The sequence below is a fragment of the Bufo gargarizans genome, chromosome 10 (genome assembly GCF_014858855.1).
Source record: "Bufo gargarizans isolate SCDJY-AF-19 chromosome 10, ASM1485885v1, whole genome shotgun sequence".
Taxonomy (NCBI): domain Eukaryota; kingdom Metazoa; phylum Chordata; class Amphibia; order Anura; family Bufonidae; genus Bufo; species Bufo gargarizans.
This window is the reverse complement of record NC_058089.1, coordinates 18219423-18242356: the sequence shown is the minus strand read 5'-3', so window position 1 is coordinate 18242356 and position 22934 is coordinate 18219423. Positions and strand designations below refer to the sequence as shown.

General features: G+C 45.3%; 1 protein-coding gene across 1 annotated transcript; it reads right to left on the bottom strand.

Moving 5' to 3' along the window:
• Window positions 1–822: 822 nt before the first annotated feature.
• Window positions 823–7951, bottom strand: FGF19 (fibroblast growth factor 19). Its single transcript, XM_044270516.1, has 3 exons — window positions 7717–7951; window positions 5129–5232; window positions 823–1125 (listed from the first exon to the last, which is right to left on the bottom strand). Exons 1-3 carry the CDS (start codon window positions 7949–7951, stop codon window positions 823–825), a joined length of 642 nt encoding a protein of 213 aa, XP_044126451.1.
• Between the last annotated feature and the right edge of the window lie 14983 nt (window positions 7952–22934).

The window sequence follows — 22934 nt, the reverse complement described above, 5'->3', positions numbered from 1 at the left end:
TCGATCATCTGATCACAATATATTCTCTGTACAATACTTAAGTGATGATGAATTCTGAAATTTGAAAAGTGTATAGAAAAAGGTCTGGGGCTAAGCTAGTGCGCCATTTTAGAGCAAAAATGTACACCAGCCGTAAGTAAGCACAAACAGTCCGATGTGTGGGCGCCACATTCAAACTATGTGCGCCATTGGCACTGGCATTGGCGCTAAAGGTGGGTTCACATATGGCCAGTGGTCTGCAAAGATTGCTAAAGCCACCCTCTATGGGACAGCACGATGTCCCTAGTGCCGGGCCCGTCAATGCCGAATTGAGGGACATTGCATTGTTTTTTGATCCAGCAGAACTATGCCAGAGAGGAAACTACACCGGACGTGTGAATGTACCCCAGCTGTTCATGCCATCAAAAATACCAGAACCCCCATGGACTCCATTGAAGTCAATGGAGTTCTTCAGAATGCACTGATATCCATTCAAAGCAATGTGATCTGAGTGAGCAGAGTCTCCGCTAATTATATTATTTTTGAAGGTGCCCACAAAAACACTATCCATCTCCATCCCAAAATTAACAATTGATCACTTGCTTGTAAAATGTTATGGTCCCTTTAAATCCGTAATAGGTCTGTCCAGGCGTTTAACGGTACAGTTTATTGGGCCTGTTTCATTGCGATTTACGATCGTTTTTTTTTTATTTCCCCTAAAAAAGTTTCTGGTGACTTGACCTTTCTTGTCTCAGATTTCGTGGCCTCCATGTGGAACTTTTTATTCATTGGCTCCTTCCCTTCTTCATCCTCCATCTCAACGAGAGTCCATAAATACCACCGCTATTTTTTGTGAAAGGTCTTGTGATCTACAAGCCTCAGCGGGTCCATACTCTCCACATTATGACTGTTTTTATGGCCGTTATCGTATGGATACTCATTATCTTCCCCGTCATCCTGGTAAAGATCCAAGGGGTCCCACTGCATCACTGGTAGGAAATGGGACAAACTGCCTTTTCCTTTGGACTGCTGCCTCGACTTGTCCTTGTTTATAGAGATGGTCATCCCATATTTTGGCGATTTATAGACATTGTATCTATCAGCGATAATTTCTATGAAGGAACAGTCTTCTGGAGAATAAGCATTCTAGGGGAGAAAAAATGAAAATAATGGTTAGATTTCACAATGATAATTATAGGAAAACTTTTCTGTTTTTTCCGACTTCCAAATCCCCCGGATGAAGATAGACTGAAATCACGTTCTGTCTGTCACCACTAGAGGGAGTTTAGGAGCTTACCGCATACTGCTCATACATGGAACTCAATGATATAACAGTACGCAGCTTCTCGGCTCCCTCTGGTGGCTGCCGGCAGACAGTGTGACTAGGAAATTCACTATTAGACCGGTCACAATGTAAGACTAGCTTTCACTTAGGGTAATTTCACAGTAGTGTATTCAGTCCGTGATGTATTCTCCGTGTGACTGCGCTATTTCCCAGACTGAACACTGCTCATGTGATATGAACTCACAGCATTATAATGATCTATAATGCCTAACCTCGGCTGTACTGACGGCATTATGTGTACAATTCGATATAGCCAAGGTCGGGCTGGAACAGACGGCATTATAAATCATTATAATGCCATGCATTCGTGTCACAGGAGCAGCGTTCAGTCTGGGAAATACTGCTATCACACAGTGGATTGGCCTTAGGGATGTGTTGCTTCATTCTGGAGAATATGCAAATTAGCAGTTAAGTGCACCTAGGGCGGATCCAGGCCACTCTGTGCAACCTTGCTCCTCCTGCTGCCTCTTCCAGCCCCTCCCTCTCCTTGATTGACAGGGCCAGGTTCCTATATAGGCATCTCGCCTAGCTCTGTCAATCAAGAGGAAGAGGGAGGGGCATTAGTGCACAAAGTGTCTTAGGCCTGCCCTCGGTGCACTTAATTGCTGATTTGCATATGGATTCAAAGTCCTTTTTCTCCAGAACAAAGCAACGGATCGGATCAGCTGTATCCTGTCTCTCTTCCTGCTCGCTGTTGCTATGTCTATGGCATGCAGGAAGAGAGACAGGACATGGCATGCTTGTGCCTTCTCTTCATTCCGCTGTTCGTGGGGTGTCCGGGGGTCGGACCCCCGCCGATCTGATATTGATGCCCTATCCTGTGGAATGTTATATTAATATTAAGCCTGGAAAACCCCTTTAATATCAGACACCCAGCACCCCCACCAATCAGCTGCAGCCCCCGACGCTGGAACTAGCTCAGTGAATGGAACAGGAAGCACAGCGCCATTCAAAGGGTAGTGGTCATTCCGGGTTACTGCAGCTCAAATCCTATTGACTTTGATGGTAGAAGTCCACTTGAACGGCGCTGTGCTCCCTGTTCCATTCTTGGTGCTAGCTCCAGAGCCAGAGGCTGCAGAGAAGAGCTGATCAGTGGGGGCGCGGGGTATCGCCCCCTCACCGATTGGATATTATTGACCTATCCTGAGAATAGGTCATCGATATCAGGGGCCATGGAAAATCCCTTTACGTATGTAAATCTCAAAGGTGTTTTACAGAAACGAAATGCAACAATTGTATTAGAAAGTTGAAGAATGTTTCATTATAGCGTTTGACTCAGTTCATCATCCCTGCTTGATGTCAGTGAATGGAAGCATTTTTGTTTACTTCCAAGGGGCTGATAGCATGTGATGAGCTAATACTTCTAAAAGCTGAGAGTTTGCTACAGTGTATCCAGTCTAGGTAATCCTCTTGTGAGCTTTAGGGTTTGCTACAACATATCATTTGTAGGTCACAGAATAAGGCCCCATGCACACAGCCGTATTGCGGCCCGCAAACGGCAGGTCGGCAATCCACGGCCACCGGCCGCGTGCACCAAGCATCACGGATGCGGACCCATTCACTTGAACGGGTCCGCAATTCCGGAGATGCGGAATGGAGTCATGGAACGGAACACCGGAAGCACTATGGAATGCTTCCGTGGTGTTTCTTTCCGTTGTCCCGCACTGCAAATAAATATGACATGTCTTATTTTTTTGCGGTACGGACAGACCACGGACCCATTCAAGTTGAATGGGTCCGGTCCCGCTGCACGAATATTGCCTGTGCATTGGGGACCGCAATTGCGGTCCCAATGCACGGAACGGCCGCACAACGGCCGTGTGCAAGAGGCCTAAGTCTGGCTGAACAACGTTCATGTTTAGTCATTTATTTTTTTAAGGCTTATTATGGCAGTGTATGAAATGTGCTGCGCCAGGTGTTCAGCGCCTTTGGAACAATACCGCCAGCTAGCAATGTGTGTCTGTCCCGCTGTCCGAGCCTAGGCATTATCAGCTGTGTGCCCCATTGAACTCAAGTTCATTCACTCGCTGTGACTGAGCCAAAAATAAAGTGTGAGCTGTGTGATTGTGCAAAGGTAGGCGAAGGGTCAACTCATTAACAACCTGGAAATCCTTGCCCTCGCTTTAATTATTGCTGACTGGGATCCAGAGAAGGGAGGACGCTAAGGGTCCATTCACACGTCCGTTTTTTCTTTCCTGATCTGTTCCGTTTTTTGCTGAACAGATCTGGACCAGATCTGGACCCATTCATTTTCAATGGGTCCTGAAAAAAAATCTGACATTGTGCTGTCCGTTTTTTTTCAGGACCCATTGAAAATGAATGGGTCCAGATCTGGTCCAGATCTGTTCAGCAAAAAACGGAACAGATCAGGAAACAAACAACGGACGTGTGAATGGACCCTAAAGGGTGGTGCCGAGGTAGCAGTCGCACGCAGGCGCTGGCACCCAAAGGCCCCTCTGTCACATAAGTCACCAGTAGAGATGAGCGCATCGAATCCCACGAAGTGGAATTCTATCCGAATTTCAGGATAAATTAAATCGCCTTTGAAGCCGAATTTCCTCGTGCTTCGTGTCAGCGAATTGATTTTTAACCTGAAATAGTATAAAAAAAAAAAACAATTTCAAACTTGCCTCCTCCATTTGCTCGCAACGGGCCGCCAGCCTCCATCTTGCTTGAAGATCTCAGCCGAAATCCCGTGCGGCGCGAGATTACATCTTAATGCCGACCGTGATCATGTATGAACGCGGCATCTGAGAGTACAATGACGGGGGAACGGCGCTATCGCAGCTCCCTGTCATTGCACCCGCTACTTACAAAAAAATGCGCTTTGTGGCGAAGTAATTTGTCACAAAGCAAATTTTGGGGGGAAATTCGGCGAATCAGCCGAATCGAACTTTTAAGAAATTCTCTCATTTCTAGTCACCAGTACCCTTAGGCCTCCTGCACACGAACGGGCCGCAATGCACGAACACCGTCCATGGGGCAGCCGCAGCGGATTGTGGCTGTTCCGCAAAAAGATAGGACATGTTCTATCTTTTTGCAGAATGGAAGTACAGGACGAAAGCACTCCGTTGTGGTTCCGTTCCGTGCTTCCGTTCTGCATCTCCGGATTTGCGGACCCATTGAAGTGAATGGGTCCGCATCCGTGATGCGGAATGCACACGGAATGGTGCCCGTGTATTGCGGAGCCGCAAATGCGGTCCGCAATACGGCAACGGGACACCTACGGTCGTGTGCAGGAGGCCTTACACGTATTGAATATATAACTGCTAGGCTGTAGACGCAGAAGGCGTATTGGATACACTCAGCTTCTTCTCTAGTGTTCTCCCTGGTAGTGCAGCTCGAGGAAGATCGAAAAATACCCAAAATATCAAATGGGAGAATGCTGAGAGTTGCAGTTTTGCAACAGCTGGGGAGCCACAGGTTGGAGAACCTTTAGGTGTAGCTCAACTTCTTCTCTAGTGCCCTCCCTGATAGTACACGCAGAGGAACATATCAAGACTTTAAAGGGTTGGGTTAAGGCCATTGGTTGTGTCTCTAGAATCTGAACACTGGCATCAAGGTTGTTCTCCAAAAGATTTGCATTACCCTCATGGACAGAAAAGAGTAGTTCTCTGTCCGGAAACCTGAAGGAGCCTTTATAAGTCAATGGGATCTGTAAGGATTCATTGCAAAACACATTGGTCCGTCATGGATCCTGTACGATGGATGATGCCAGCGTGATCAGACTCTTCTATACAAAAAAATAAAAAATATATAAAATTTTATCTAAAAACTGAATTTTGTGCCCCTCAAGGAACTCACCATTCCATAAAGCGTGCCGTCAGTCGCCATGCAGAGATACAGAGAAGAGTGATATCCTTTAAAGACCACCAGCCCGATGTCGACGGCTCTGATTTCAAGTAAACCTGTTTTCAAAGACAGACGGATGTCATTACATTCTGCATGTACATTTACCATAGACAGAGGTGCTCCTAGCCTTTCTGCTGCCTGAGGCGAAAACTGAAACGGCGCCCCCCCCCCCCCATGCCAATTTCTTAACCTAACCCCTTTGCCACAATGAAAGCGCTCATTGCCTATGATCCTTCCTCTGCCCCCCTCTTGCCCCTAGCTGGTGCTGCAGGAGGCGATGGCCTCACCTGGCCTCATAGGCGGTGCACCCCTGACCATAAATACCATAAAATGGTAAGGCCTTGTTCACATGTCCGTTTTTTTATCAGTTATTTCCATCAGTTATTGTGAGACAAAACCAGGTGTCAAAAACACAGAACAGGCGCAGATTCCACTCCTGGTTTTGGCTCACAAAAACTGATGAAAATAACTGACGTGTGAACGAGGCCTAACCTGTGGCACTACAGCTCCCAGCATACTCTGACCCAGTGGGTTAATGTACTTTGCATTATATAATGGCTACATGGTGACTTGCAAATGAGTCCTTATGGAAAAATGTGTGCAATCATTTTATAGGGAGCAATAGAAATCAGACCTGAGTAATCAAACAGCTATCGAGCTGCTGCTGGGTATGAGCATTGTAGAAATAAAAAAATATAAAACGCTGCATTCAATATTTTTGCTGGTAGTTTCTGGAGCTTTTGAGGCAAACACAACAAAAAATGTCTCCAGAATGGTAGAGGAAATTTTAACTTGTTGTCCAGGATCAGAACACTTGCAAAAACAGCACCACCCCGATCCGATAGGCTGTGTGTGGTATTGCAGCTCAGCCCCATTCACTTTCATGGAGCTGACCAGTAATGCCGCAATGCACGGACAGGCGGTGGAGCTGTTACCGATCCTGGACAAACCCTTTAAATGTATGAAGTTTGAACCTTGTCTTCTATGAAGAGGATTCTAGTGCCAACATCAGGAACTACAAATCTCAGCATGCTCCATTCATTTCTATGGTTGTTTCAAGAACAGTCAAGTTAGCATGCATGCTGGGAGTTGTAGTTTCACAACAGCTGGAGAGCCGGAGGTTGCCGACCCTGTACTAGTTCACGTATGTGAGGTCGCTGATGATAGATTGTCGGACCCGATTGGTGACGGGGACTGATGTCAGTGATTACAGTCCGTGTACTGCTCCGCACAATCTGTCGGTGCTACATAAGGGTCCATTCAAAACGTCTGCATGTGTTTTGCGGATCCGCAAAACACGAACACCGGCAACGTGCGTTCCGCATTTTGCGGACCGGACATCGCCGGCACTTTCATAGAAAATGCCTTTTGCGGACAAGAATAGGACATGTTCTATTTTTTGGGCGGATCCGCAAATGCGGACAGCACATTCCAGCCCCATTGAAAATGAATGGGTACGCACCTGTTCCGCAAAATTGCGGAACGGATGCGGACCCATTTTGCGGACGTGTGAATGGACCCTAAGTCACCAGAAATGTTATGCCTCCATTCGTGGCTAACGTGCAGACTGAATAAATCCACACGGTGAAGTGAACTGGACGTATGCCAAACAGAGGCGAACAGATCCTAAGCTTCACCCCTGCCTGATTCAAACCGGCGTATTTTCTGTCCGTGTGCTATCCACGTGTGCAGCGGCCTGCTGCACCGACGGCACACTGACTCTTATAGCCAAAGACTCAAGTCACACGTCCATTTTTCACAAAGCACAGCGTGCACTATTCTTGTCGGTGTATGGATGCACAAAAGATGGACACCATAGAGACATCCACGTGGATTGACATGCACCCATCTTTTTCGGACGTTATTCACAACAGCTGAATTACACTCTGCTCATCACTGGCCGTAGAGGAGAAGTTTTACCCCCCAGTGTTTTTATACAAGGGCAGTGATTGGGGTGATGTCCCCGGCAGGAGATCTAGCTGAGGGCATCTGGAGGAGCATTGCCCTGGGTGCTACGGGTCGCCACTCTGTCTTGGCCGGAGTATTGAGATACAGGGCTAAGACAATAAGCTGAATCATTCCCCCAGAATATGAAGGAGACCCTGGCTCCCACTTGGAATTCCGTAATGGGCAGGAAAAAACATTCAGTTCGTCCTATACTTGCTGTGACCCCTGGAAATCATTTCAGGTTGTTGCAGCCGTTCCTTTACTTGGGGCAAAAATTCAGTTTAGCGCCCTGGCCAATACAGCATGGCTTATTAATGCACGACCAAGAAATCTGGGGCAAAAACCCTGCTGGCACCCCCTCCATACCTAACAGATCAGCGTCTGTGCCCATGCCTTCAATTGTCTTAGGATAAGTTCTGCATCGCCAGACACACGCAAACATTTTGAATCCCCGCTGCATAGAGTTGCATGCATGTACAACTTTTTTGAGCTGCAAAAAGTTGCCTCTCGCAGCACCCTCTCCTCACGCACAGCCCCAATCCATATGCGAGCAGCGTCCGCTGCCTGCGCGGAAAAAGCTCGTCTGTACTCACTCTGAGGACTTTTATGCCTTTCCGCGTCCACTCTGCCGTCGTTGTGTATCCTGAGATAGTAGCTCTCCTGTCCGTGCCTCCTGACCGTCTGCAGTCGTCTTATTCGTATAGATTCCCCCCAGCCGCTGTGCACGTGCGGCCCTGCGTCGGGAAGGGGCAACGCGCAAACCGGCCGGACAAGCCATAGCTCCACCAGCACGACGCATCCGAGTAGCTGAGGCAGCCTCTTCCACATCTTCTCCTGGGCTGGAAATTGCAATTTGAGAGCTCAAAGGCACCACACCGTGCGACACTAAAGTTACTAGACACAGACTAAAGACAAGTAATGCTTTTTGCCTAATTGCCTGAGGGCTGTAGTAAATACAAAGCCAATCCCCTGCCTTTTATAGATCCTTTATCAGCTGTTTAGATGAAGCAATAGATATTCATAGTAGTCACAGTGACAGCCCCGACTATTGATCACTCATTATATTACATCATTCCTGGGAAAGTCTTTTTGAATTTTCCTATTAACTTTGACTGTCACGACAACATTTCTTATCTAGAGTTGGTTTTCTATTCGAATTCTCATGTATACTTTTCTATGGTATTTTTAGCTCTTGGTATAACGTACATTCGTAAAATTCTTACTGTCGAGCTTTGACTTTCCCCTAGTAACCCTAAAAGATGAACCTCCTAATTATCCTCATGATGAACTTCCCCGGGAAGACACCTCCACTGACAACAAAGACGTTGAAGAGCCTTCCAGCGGTGGACTTGGGGACCATAAGTCAAAATTTATCCGCACTCTGGCTGTAGAATTTTTATTTTTTATTTTTTTTTAGCAACTTTCAGAGAAGACAAAAATCCATAATTTTTCTACATAATCTCCCCGGTCACTGCTGTCCAGGTTTGAACGTGTCACGTCAGTACATTTGGGACTGCAGTTAAAAAAAAAAAAAAACATGGCTGCCCCACTTGCACAAAGGAAGAGGAGCATGCAGTTCTGTGGTCTGGTGTCTGTGCACAGTATGGAGAAAGTGTTATGTGTATGATCGGAGGGAGAAGGAAGGTCGCGCGACGAAGGAGCCGGAACGCCCATCCACGACGGATAACGTTGGGCGCACACGTGAACTGATTCTGTTGGATAGACAGGCGACGGTGGATTTTAGGGGGCAAATCAGCCACAGCTCTATGGGGAAGACAGCGGTGCATTCACGGCTCACAGCTCATCCCAAAACATTTTTATTTTTTTTGTAATGAGGGAATACGAAAGCCTGTGGAGAGAAGGACAAAGCAGGGAGATCATGTCGAAAAAAACATTTTAGGGGGCAAATCAGCCACGGCTTTGTGGGGAAGACAGCGGTGCAATCACGGCTCACAGCTCATCCCAAAACATTTTTTTTTGGGGAATGAGGGAATATGAAAGCCTGTCGACAGAAGGACAAAGCAGGGAGATGATGTTGAAAAAACATTTTGGGGGGCAAATCAACCACGGCTCTGTGGGGAAGACAGTGGTGCAATCACAGCTCATCCCAAAACATTTTTTTTTGTAATGAGGGAATACGAAAGCTTGTCGACAGAAGGACAAAGCAGGGAAATGATGTCGAAAAAAAGTTTGTCTTTCCTCTGAAAGTTGATTAAAATTAAATTAAATTTTTTGACTCTCCCAAATATGTTGGTTTGGAGGGGGGGGGGGGGGTGATGATACAGGTTTCTCGCCCCTTCCATAGTCCTGTTTGTTTTTCACGTTTGGATGTCTGCGGGAGGAGAGAAAGCTGGGAAAGCTCCACTCAGTAAATGTAACCTCAGGTTAAACCCATGAACCCGGCAGTGGTAGCCGTGAACATAAGTGAACTTTCACCGGATCACAGGTAAGAACAAGCGATAAAACCACAGTGTAATACGCAGGAGAAATGCGGTGATATCCCTTTAAGAAATTACCTTTCTACACAAGGCTATATATTTTCTTTTTGTTTAGACTTGCCTCGAATCATGGCTTGAGATCCACCATTGGGGTACATGCGTGTGGTCATATCGGACGCCACCTACAACCTGCCTAGTGACGGGTCTACTTACTGTACATTCGCAGTGTACGCCGGAGGGGGGTACGCGTGGGTAGGATTTTCCGACATGTACCTCATATGTGTGCCAGAGCCATACGTCACCCATAGGTTCCCCAGCCCTGTGCCAAGCGCAGTGTGAATGCGCCCTTATCTGCTGCAGACTTTATGAATGAGGAAACCCTATAATAAAGAGGCAGCCGCCATAGAGTGTTTTAAAAAAATTGGGGGTCGAACACCTCTTTAGGGCTCATGCATGCAAACGTATTTTCATTCCATGTCCATTCCGTTTTTGTTTTTTTTGCGGACCGTATGCAGAACAATTGATTTCGATGGGTCCGCCAAAAAAACAACTGAATTTACTCCATGTGCATTGCGTTTCTGTATGTCCGCTCCACAAAAAAATAGAACATTTCCTATTATTGTCCGAATTACGGACAAGGATAGGACTGTTCTATTAAGGGCCAGCTGTTCCGTTCCATAAAATACGGAATGCACACGGGCGTCATCCGTATTATTTGCGGATCCTTTTTTTTGTGGACTGCAAAATACATATGGTCTTGTGCATGAGCCCTTATATGTATGTAGAGCTTGCCTAGGGTTGGAGGAATTCGTTATCCTTAATAGCTCACCCCAATTATCATCTGTAGTAGCAATGCCCAAACGCCACTCAAATCCGGGATCGGCAGAAGTTCCAGCTGCCCACCGAATAGCCAAATACTATGTATTGCTTAGTTTGATGTGGAATACCCCTTTAACAGTTCCAGTGCATTTATTGGATGAAACTATTATGGTAAGGATGTGTGTGGGGGGTAACATAAAAATCTCATAGAGGTCCTGCAACCTGTATTGGTTTTTACTGCCAGTCACCACTAGATGGCGTCTCACTACTATATTTTAGGATAAGTCTATAAACGTCTGTGATCAGAATTTTCAGATTTTTATTTATATTTTTTATTTTCTATGTTTATATACATTTAATATATTATTTTTATAGAGAAAGAATAGGATGTAACAGTAATCACTTGCCAGTTGCACTGGGTACAGACTTGCAGATTGCCCTATACAGAACCCTATTATTCTGGAACTGAGCGGTGGTCTAAGATTGCAGGCTTCACCGGGTGTATTTCTCTACTATGACCTATCGGAAGATCATTTATATTGTCTCCTTTAAATTTAACTACCCCCTCCCCATATACACTATCCGCTTTAGTATCTCTCCACTGAATCTACCCCAAATATGTTTTCTTAAATGGCATATGGAGGGGGTTAGCCTTAAGAGACACCCCTCTAAAAAAGAGGACCTGTCGCCTCTCCGGACATGTCTGTTCTAGTGACTACTTCCCCATGTAATAGCAATTCTGGAGCCTCTATTCCTATGACTCTATGTTGTACCGTTCCTCTCTTATTCCTTTTAAAAGTTATGAATGAATTACTAGCAGTTTGCAATAAAGGTCCATGTGGGTGTTAGCCATTGGGGGGGGGGGGGTCCCTGCACAGTCTGACGCTATCCAATCAGTGCTGCCAATGTCAGACTGTGCAGGTTCACCCCCCTAACTGGTAATACCCATCTGGACCTTCACTACAAACTGCTAGTAATGCATTCATAACTTCTAGCAGGAGTAATAGAGGAACGGCACCACGTAGTCATAAGAATAGATGAGCCAGAATTACTATTACATGGGGAATGCATGAAGCTAATAAAACAGGCATGTCAGGAGAGGGGACATTTTTTTATTGTAATAGCTGTAACAATGTCATTGTTCATTAGAGAAGGTGCTGCTGCAGATACCGGTCTGTATTAGGAAGCAATACACGCCGTGATGCCTTGTATAACCCGTGCGGGTGATGATGTTACGGCTCAGCGACCAGCAGGACGTTGACCCCCCGACTACTGTTTGCAGAGCATTAGTGATGGTTCGTCATAGGGAAGGTGAGGCTACTATCGTTTACTTAGTCGTTTTCGGAAGTGACGGCTCAGCGTCACACTAATGATGGAGGTGAAAGGTGAGATTGTAATGTTGCACCAACCAGGCTGAATATGCATAGATAAAGTCATTTGCAAAAGTTTTGGCACCCTTTGTCAGATTACACAAGGAGTTAAAGCAGGTGCCTCATCCTTCCCATATGAAGAGCTTTAGAAGGGTCTCTGCAAAGACGAGACCCTCTTCCTCTGCCGTCCCCGGTAATATATACTGGGAGTATGGGGGAGGGAGAGTGTTGGGGGGGGGGGGGGGTCTTTTGTGGAGTGTCGGACCCATGGCACCCCCCCCCCCCCTTCCTTCTTCTCCCTGTAGAGGTCCAACCCCCCCATTGTCACAAAGGTAGTAAACAGTAACGGCTGTAATAACGACCCTTTAAACAGGACTTTATTTCTTCTGCACCTTGAATGGTTGGAATTTACATGTTAACTTTTCATAGGTTCCTTTTGGTTCTTACATTTACTTAGATAGAATGGCGCCGCCTAGTGTTTCACAGAGTATTAGCAATGGGCGCGTCCACCTGATGAGATGAGTGCTGGTGGACATGCACGCTTAGTCCCTCTCCCAGGTCTCTGCCTAGGGACCCTCTATTCATTGCCGGCCAGCCAATAGAAATAGCTTTCTACTCAGGGAAGGAGCAGGTGTATAACTGAGAAGACTCCTTCTGGGGGGCAAGTAAGAAGGACGACACTGTTAGGCTACTTTCACACTCGCGTTTTGGGCGGATCCGTCATGGATCTGCAAAAACGGATCCATTACAATAATACAACCGCATGCATCCGTCATGAACGGATCCGTTTGTATTATCTGTAACATAGCCAAGACGGATCCGTCATGGACTCCACTGAAAGTCAATGGAGGACGGATCCGTTTTCTATTGTGCCAGATTGTGTCGGAGAAAACGGATCCATCCCCATTGACTTACATTGTGTGCCAGGACGGATCAGTTTTCTATTGTGCCAGATTGTGTCGGAGAAAACGGATCTGTCCCCATTGACTTACATTGTGTGCCAGGACGGATCCGTTTGGCTCAGTTTTGTCAAACGGACAGCAAAACGATTTGTCTTCAGCGGGCAGCTCGGGCGGGGGCGTGCCCTTTCTGCTGCAGCTCGTGGCAGTTGAAGGACTGAACTGAGCATGTGCGTCCAATTCAGTGAGGTGGACAGAGAAATTACAAAAAGAACATGGCGCTGTGCAGATGCGTTGTATTGGAGAACTCAGCGGCTTTGCTCAATGTTTTATTACATGCAGTTATAAAAGTCTTCAGATCCAGGTGCTGGTTTGAAAAATATTGAATATTTTTCATGGGACAACCCCTTTAGTGCTAGAAAAGACATTAAAGGTAACCTATCACCAGGATTTTGTGTGTATAGAGCTGAGGACATGGGTTGCTAGATTGCCGCTAGCACATCCGCAATACCCAGTCCCTATAGCTCTGTGTGCTTTTATTGTGTATAATAAACAATTTGATACATATGCAAATTAACCTGAGATGAGTCCTGTCCCTGACTCATCTCACATACAGGACACATCTCAGGGTAATTTACATAGGTATCAAATCAGTTTTTTTCCCCACAATAAAAGCACACAGAGCTATGGGGACTGGATATTGCGGATGTGCTAGCGGCCATCTAGCAAACCATATCCTCAGCTTTATACACAAAATCCCGGTGACAGGTTCCCTTTAAAATTACTTTAAACCAGGGATGCTCAACCTGCAGCCCTCCAGCTGTTGCAAAACAACAACTCTCAGCATGTCCTAATAGCTGTAGTCTGTCCGGGCATGCTGGGAGCTGTAGTTCTGCAACAGCTGGAGGGCTGCAGGTTGGGCATCACTGCTTTAAACCATTTGGCATAAAAGATGATCCATTGGATGGATAACCCCCTTTTAAGTGAATTATTAATCCAAAGCAATTCCAATCTCAGTGCCTGCTATGTTACCATAGGACCCAGGGGTCTCCTGTATGTGCCAAGTGGCTGGTAATGTGTCAGGTTGGGTAATACCATAAAAAAACCAGAAGGGAAAGACTGATATTTAATATGGAGACTCCTTCGTCATTTGTTATAAAATAGCATATGATCTTAGGAAAAATTTCCCCTTCATAGTGAAATGATGTGATTACTATTTGTCTTCTATCACATGACCATTAGGTGGCAGTGTTTTCAATGTTATATGCAGCGATCAGCAATGATATCTGCACCTGATACCAGCAAAGCACAGGATGAATACCCTCAGCGGGCACATACTGCGCCTCTCAGGGTTCAGCATGGAAATACTTGGACATAAAATACATTGAGATCCCACGTGTAAAAACTGCTACTAGTTTCAAGATGAAGAAAAGGCTGCTTTGTGGTTCGCCGCCGCTCATGCAGTTACAGCCCTTCAGTGATAAAAACATGTAAATAATTTTTTAATATATCACTTCTGTGCCGATATGGGATGACTTATAATAATTTCAGTCCCAGGCATAGGAAGCAGGTGCTTTTGTATTTAATAAAGTTAGCAGAAGTGAACCAAAAACATTTCCATTCAGTGACAGCAAGAAGAGACCTGGGCCCTCGTCTCACAGGGCTCCTGTAAATGAGGGGCTCTTGTGAACAAGGCAGACATAGAAGAGCTGGAAAGGGTCCAGAGGAGGGCAACTAAAATAATAACTGCAATGGGGGGACTACAGGTCTCAGAAAGATTATCAACATTAGGGTTATTCACTTTAGAAAAAAGACGACTGAGAGGAGATCTAATTACTATGTATAAATATATGAGGGGTCAGTACAGAGATCACTCCCATCATCTATTTATCCCCAGGACTGTGACTGTGACGAGGGGACATCCTCTGCGTCTGGAGGAAAGAAGGTTTGTACACAAACATAGAAGAGGATTCTTTACGGTAAGAGCAGTGAGACTATGGAGCTCTCTGCCTGAGGAGGTGGTGATGGTGAGTACAATAAAGGAATTCAAGAGGGGCCTGGATGTATTTCTGGAGGGTAATAATATTACAGGCTATAGCTACTAGAGAGGGGTCGCGGATCCAGGGAGTTATTCTGATGCCTGATTGGAGTCGGGAAGGAATTGTTTTCCCCCTAAAATGAGAAAATTGGCTTCTACCTCACTTTTTTTTTTGTTAGTTTTTTTGCCTTTCTCTGGATAACTGGATGGACGGAGGGCTTTTTTCAGCCTTACAAACTGTTACCATATCTTATAGTGGCCCTTACTATCCCAGCACATTGTTCTCTCTCTCTCTTTCTAAGGGCTCATGCACACGGCCGTAGCCTTTTTTGCGGTCCACAGATTGCGGATCCGTAAAACACAGATAGTGGTCATACGCATTCCGCAAGTCCAACCCATAATAGAACAGTCCTATCCTTGTCCATAATGCAAGGCAAGAATAGGACATGTCCTATCTTTTTAGCGGGGCCGCAGAACGGACGTACAGATGCGGAGAGTACACGGTGTGCTGTCTGCATCTTTTGCCGCCCCCCTTGAAGTGAATGGGTCCACAGTCCGACCCGCAAAAAATGAGGACTGGATGCGGTCTAAAACAACGGTTGTGTGCATGAGCCCTAAAAACTATCTAGGGAGGATCCTCGTGGGCCCCATAGCATCCTTACGGACTGCCTCCATCTAATATTAGAGCTGGGGCACTAGAAGGACGTCCGATATACAGGAGACATCTTGTATCATTAAATGCCGGAATACAATGTTTGCACAAAATGTTGTTACTTTGTATTTCAGCGTTGGAATTTTGCAGTTTTGTGTTCTAAGTAACAGATTATCAGACTTTCTGAATTATTGGATTACAGGAATACACCAAAATTTATTATGCAGTATTGAATAGGGGTGCACCGAAATTCCGGCGGCCGAAAATGCACCTAATCCATTTCGGCCGGTATTGATACATATCGGCAGAAAATAGCGGGGAGGGACTGGGAGGAGGAGCTGGGGGCCGGTGCGTTCACTGTGCTCCGGCCCCCAGCTCCAGTAGTTATAAAATGTGTACAATTAATAAGGATTCTATTCATGAGGCCCCCTCTGCAGTATTACATTCAATACAGCCACATCCTACTCACAGGGCTGTTATCTTAATGCTGGCCGGCCGGGCAGACGAGCGGCAGCGTCACGAATGACGTCACATGCCTGCGCCGCCTCCTTCATTCAGAAAGTAGGCCGGGCACATGACGTCAGTTGTGACGCTGCCGCTCGTCTGCCCGGCCGGCCAGCATTAAGATAACAGCCCTGTGAGTAGGATGTGGCTGTATTGAATGTAATACTGCAGAGGGGGCCTCATGAATAGAATCCTTATTAATTGTACACATTTTATAACTACTGGAGCTGGGGGCCGGAGCACAGTGAACGCACCGGCCCCCAGCTCCTCCTCCCAGTCCCTCCCCGCTATTTTCTATTAATTGTACACATTTTTTAACTAGTCTGTACTGGAGCGGCAATGGGGGGGGGGGGGGGGTCTGTGGATGGCACTGTTATGGGGTGGGGGGGTCTGTGGATGGCACTGTTATGAGGTGGGGGGGTCTGTGGATGGCACTGTTATGGGGTGGGTGGGGGTCTGTGGATGGCACTGTTATGGGGTGGGTGGGTAATATGATTTATTAAATTCATGAAAAAGAATTATTAATAAAATCATAAAAAAAAAAGTATTTTAAAAGTATTTGGGCAAAAAGGCAGTTTCGGTTTCGGTCAAGGGGTATCCTGAATTTTCGGTTTCGGACCAGAATTTTCATTTCGGTGCACCCCTAGTATTGAATGCAGATTGATTGGGGGGGCAATATTTTTTTAGCACAAGGCTGCAACATAACAAAATGGGAAAAAAGTGAAAAGGGCTGAAGACTTTCTGAATGCAAATTCTATTTATCTATTATCTATCTATCTCCTATCTATCTATCTCCTCTCTATCTCCTATCTATCTATTATCTATCTATTATCTATCTATCTATTATCTATCTATCTCCTGTCTATCTATCTCCTATCTATCTCCTATCTATCTATCTCCTATCTATCTATCTATTATCTATCTATCTATTATCTATCTATTTATCATCTATCTATTATCTAATCTATCTCATATCTATCTATATATTACCTATCTATTATCTATTTATCATCTATCTATCCATCTATCTATCTATCTATTATCTCTCTCATATCTATCTGTCTATCTCATATCTATCTATCTATCTATCTATCTATCTCTACCTACTCAATGACACTAGTGGTATTACAGTTCAAAATGAAAAACTAGTTACTTTTGTAATTTACTTTCTGTTACACAAATGCTCCAGTTGTGAGACGTTCCCTTTACTTAATTATGATGGCGCCCCCTGGTTTTTAATCAGTAATGTGCACGTCCATCCACTGAAGTGTTCAGACAGGCTCAGCTTCATCCTTTAACTGCTACCAGTTACATCTACTGTTAGAAGCTGTGACAGCTACAGGGACTGAACTGCAGCAGAAAGGACATGCCCCCTGATAAAGGACACGACCACTGAGCTGCCAGCCTGAACTAAATCTAGCACAGGGATCAGCAACCTCCGGCACTCCAGCTGTTCAGAAACTACAACTCCCAGAATACTTCAGTCACTTCTGTGGCAGTGAGAAGAACAGCCGAGCATGTTTGCATGCTGGGAGTTGTAGTTTGACATCAGCTGTAGTGGTGAAAGTTCCTGACCCCTGATATAGCACTGCCATTGGAGCAATGAACGGGGAGATCTCTGGGTTCATGTGAGGTTCAGGGCTGGTTGTAGCTTTCATGTTCTATATGATTTCTCAGATTTTTGTTTTCTTACATCAATGGTGGAGCAGCCCCTTTCATACAGAATTAAAGGAATTTCCCCTTTTTCATTTTTGAAATAGTAATGGAGATAAATAGTGGGTGAGAGCAGGTGGCATCCGGCTCCAGATCTCCACTTCTGCGTGAAGAAACAAACTCTCTAAGCCTTAACCGTCATAACTATAAGTGGATTTGTCCGCTTGCGTTAACCTGTTTGCCGTTTTACTGCGCGCTGTGTAATGCCGTGACCTCCCTATTCATCCCGGCTCCTCTGCTCAGTGTCGGGGTCAATGTAGTCACCAGTGTAGCTGCTTGTCTTCAAACAAGAGGCCACATGGGAACGCGCTCCTTGAAGGATATCACAGCACGCTGCTCACTCGTCCCCGGCTTTCGACCCCTCATTGATCTCCTCCTGGTGCCTGATTACCAGTCATTTGTTTTCTATGTAAATTGTATGATGAGGTCTTTACGGTAAATGCTGCTGCCTCATGGCCAGAATTTTCCGCCGTTTTGCTGCTCATTAGACTCCAGCTTCCTTTGTGCGTAGTCACTTGACCTGCAAGTCTTGGAAAAGTGTTCCTTTTTGTTTTTAAAGTTTTTATTAGTGTAGTGTGTAGGCCTGAGGAAATGCATCTCAAAGGGTATGTCAACTTTTGCAACTAATTTATGATTCTTTTCAACGAATCAAAAAAATTCATAAATGAAGGAGTTTCCATTAAAACTATTCTGTCATTTTGCGTATGCAGCTCCTAGGCAGAGCTATGTGTTTCCATGGTTACAGACTGCAAACATACCTTTCGTAGTCTGATTCCGCAGCCCTGTGTGAAGCTGGCTATACACATTACATACTGTAAATGTTGGCTGAATCCTCTGATATCGCGCTGCCCATCTAATGTGTATATGGGACTCCCAACTCTCCCCTAATGGGAGTTATCAGGGGATATAAGGATCGGGCAGTTGAATTTTAACATTCCTGATCCTTAGGTTCTTGGGGACATAAGCGACTGCCAGAAGTGTCTGAGAGGCTTTCTCCCCTCTCCCATTCAAGACTGCATTGAGCCAAACCGAGTGTGCATGTGTATGGAGGGCTTGGAAGAAAGAGCTGTCAGCCAGCAGCTGTCTAATGCAGTGTTTTCCAACCAGTATGCCTCCAGCTGTTGCAAAACTACAACTCCCAGCATGCCCGGACAGCCTTTGTCTGTGCGGGCATGCTGGGAGTTGTAGTTTTGCAACAGCTGGAGGCACACTGGTTGGGAAACACTGGTCTAATGTGTACGGCGGGCCTTACTCTCTTTAATCTTCTACTTTCTGTATTTTATCAAGAAATGAGAGCAGTCGGAGCCGAGTAACTCAAGACTTCAGGATCAGACTACACAGGGTTTGTTTGTAGTCTGTAACCATAGAGACACATAGAGCTGCAAAGAAGCTGTATGCACGAAATGGTAGAATGTTTTCTAAGCAAGGCTATTTACAAAGTTCCGTATCATTTATTATAATTTTGCATCGGGCTCAGGAGAGGACAGGAGTGATAGTAGCAAAAATGATGATTGTAGTTATTACTCTGACGCTATGCAGTGATGGGAAGGGTGCACATTTCTTCCACTTGGGGCACACCCTGGGGTTCTCCTGCCTGATGGCGGTTTGAGGTGCCGTTGGTGATGAATTGTGAGGTGCACGGCAGAGTCCCTTTCAGCAGTGGAGTCAACGATGAGGCAATTTTGCAGTAAAACTTTTTTTATGAAGAATTGAGGTTGAAGCACATCAGGGACAGCTCTCAGCGTGCATGGACTGGCAGTTCTCAGGCTAGTTTCACGCTAGTGTGTTATGCATCTCTGGCAGGCTGTTCCAGAAGGGAGCTACCTGGCGGAGATGTCTGGATCCGGCACTGCCGGGTTCTAGCTGACACCTGGAGATTCGGCCATAACGTGGGAAGCATCCCAAGAATTGTTCTTATGAGAATCGCTGCGTGCAGCAGTTTTTCGTCCGGCCGATTATCGGCATATAATCAAAAATAACTGATATTGACGGAAGTTACATAAACCTTAAGGCTGATTTCACTTTACTATTCCATCTACTTTTCCATCTCATTATACAGCACTTGTTCCCTGGGGTTACGACATTCCAGAAATTCAGCAGATACAGCCCTGAATAAGCAAAGAGAAAAGAAAAACAGATGTATTTAAAAGATATTACAGGGTTGAGAGGAGGTGCGTGTACAAGCTCTGTGGAGATAAGCTGTCTGAAAGAACTTAACAAGCTGTACAGCAACTTGTTTAGGAGACTTTGGTCTCACAGTCCTACCACATCCCACTGAGAATATTGTGGAAATCATTACAGAGTACGGCAACCTGTACAAAAGGCCAAGTCCATATCACGGTTTAGCTTTCCATTCTTCTGATCCATCAGTAGAACAGACAAAAAAAAAAAGATCTGTTATTTTGTGCATCAGTTATGATCAGTTTATGTAACTTCCGTCAGGATCAGTTATTTTTGATGGGAGAAAAAGTGCTTCTTTTAGGGCTTTTCCCCAAACGCATGATCATGCAAACTGATCAGAACTGCTGCTCAAAATAGCGTATTAAAATTTTTCTGTTCTTCTGACAGATCAGAAGAATGGAAAGCTAAACCGTGATATGGACTTGGCCTTTTGTACAGGTTGCCGTACTCTGTAATGATTTCCACAATATCCTCAGTGGGATGTGGTAGGACTGTGAGACCAAAGTCTCCTAAACAAGTTGCTGTAGAGCTTGTTAAGTTCTTTCAGACAGCTTATCTCCACAGAGCTTGTACACGCACCTCCTCTCAACCCTGTAATATCTTTCAAATAAATCTGTTTTTCTTTTCTCTTTGCTTATTCAGGGCTGTATCTGCTGAATTTCTGGATGGTCATAACCCCAGGGAACAAGTGCTGTATAATGAGATGGAAAAACAAATCAAATTAAGCCAGCAAAGGAGGCGATATGGAGAATCGCAGTAAGTTAGTAAGTGCCTTGTATTAACTTCTTGCACATGATGAATGCCATTTTCCGAGGTGAGACAACCCCTTCAAGAATTTGTGAGACCACTGTCATACCTCCCATCCATCCCGGATCCGGCAGGACAGTCCCGGATTGCAGTGGCTCTCCCGCGGTCCTGGAATGGCTGAGGTATGTCCTGCTCTCCGCTAATTGTAATGGTGAAGCAGGGGGCCATTCTCTCCCTGCTTCACCATTCAGCTGCCGGCGCTCCCATCAGCAACATGATGGTCGCGCACATCGCGCTGCTGGTCTATGTAGGAGGAGCAGTGGAATCAGTGGGCTCCTCCTCCTCCTACACATCAGCGCGATGTGTGACAGCATACTGCTGCTGTGGAGAGCAGATCATCGGAGGAACTAGGTGAGAATTTACTTTTTTTTTTCTTTTTTACCTTCTCTGAAGGGGGCACATATTTGGCATGACTGCTGTGATTGGGCACATATCTGGGCATAACTACTGTGAGGTGCACATGGGGGCATTGCTACTTACTATGTGGGGGCATTAAGGGAACTGGGTGTGTATAGTTATGTTTTAGGCAGAATTAGAGGCGTGGATTAATAGAAACATCTCGAAGATGATCAAGAGAAATGTCATCTGCGTGTCCGTTCTGTAAATTATATATGTCCTATTATTTTCCTTATTGTGTCCAAGAATTGTTATTTCTAGTGATGATGGGAGTGAGAAAAATGCGGATTGCACAAAGAAGGTATCCATATTTTGCGGATTTGTGGTTTGCAGACCACAATACGGACGCGATCAAGTGCATGATGCAATTGTTCTTTGTAGCGGCTTCATCTTAGCACTTAGTATATCATATCTGGTTAACTTTTGCAATTTTTAACTATGGGGGAACATCTAAAAATAAGAGCATCCTGGTGATGAGCAGCATCTAAGTGAAACGAGAAGATTATGACATGAAACATGGCTTTGTGATACAATCTCATGCATCTGCCTTGATTCTTTCCATTTACCTGTCTCAGGTATGCTTGTACCGGCAAGTGGAAGTCTTTGATGTCCATAGACACCTGCACTGCCGAGACGTCGGTGTCACGAGACTTAATGCTGGCAGCATGTTGAGTACAAAGCAAGGACTATGGAAGAGAACCTGTTCAGTTATATCAGGTACGTAAGAAGAAAAGATAATGGCTGGTATGAGTTAATTTTGCGTATTTTTTCCTATGGTGCATTGCCTGTAAAATAGGTCTCCATACACCACTGTGTCTCCTCAATGCGAAACAGAACCCTCCAGAGATGCATCTCATCCAGCGGACCAGTAATGAGGAGCAAGCACCCCAAAACAGTACGGTCACTGGTTTGGCTTGAAAAATTAGTCTCCATATGCCGCAGTGTCTCTTCATTGAGAAACACTATCGCCGTAGAGAGACAACCCAACCTTCCAAATTCACCCAATATGCCAGTCCTGCCATGAGACCCTAAATGTACCATACATTATGGTCACTCCTGAAGAAGACATCTCTTCACTTTGGTAGGAGGTTATTGATTCCCGGGATAGCAAAAAAAAGTCATATTATAATGTAAAGGTCCTTGGAAGGAACCTACCTCCCCCAAGGTGCGTCCATTGGCTTCCCTGAAACACATCGTCTAGAGCTTCCAATAGAGAAGCTACTCCTAGACCCACTCAGGTCATGTCTTTACGTCCCTGTATGGGAGGATCTGAAGGTTCTTCATCCACCATTTCCCTGCACCTCAGAGGCCAGTAGTAATTTAAAATGGGCGTGATAGCTGGGGTCCCTTTTTTCATAGGAGTTTCATCATATGGCTTTGTCTGATTTGAAGGATGTCTTAGTGATAGAAACCAGTGGTGAACCCTCACTACATGGTTTAGTGCAGCTAACAAACTTGATCATAATAGATCTAAAAAATTATAAAAAAATAAAATAAAAATAATAACAATAAGGGACTAAAAATCACACAAGTGAATAATTTTATTGCTTGACTTGTGCCAAGTTGTCAGCATGACTAAATTCCAGCGCTTAGTCCTGTTTGACAGTCTTTTCAATGGGGTTGTCCATCTCAGGTTCCTCATGCCAGTGAACTGAGAGCTGATAAAGGGCAAAATGGTTTGGGGGCCTGAACCCCAAGATTCTTATATGAACATTAAGAGCCAACCTGTATAAGAAAAAAAAGTCTGCTTTTTTAATTTTTGGGGTCTGAAACTGCTCCACACCATGGACAGTGTCTGGTATTGCAGTGAGTCTAATACCAGAAGCAGCCCATGGACAACGTTGGCGCTCTTTACCCTAGACATCCTCCTCATATGTATATACTGTACCAGATATGAAGCTTCATGGAAATTGCTTCTAGTTGTTATATCATTAGCTGCGCCCCCCCCCCCCTCCACCACCATCAAATCCCCCCAAAAAACATCTGTTCACTAA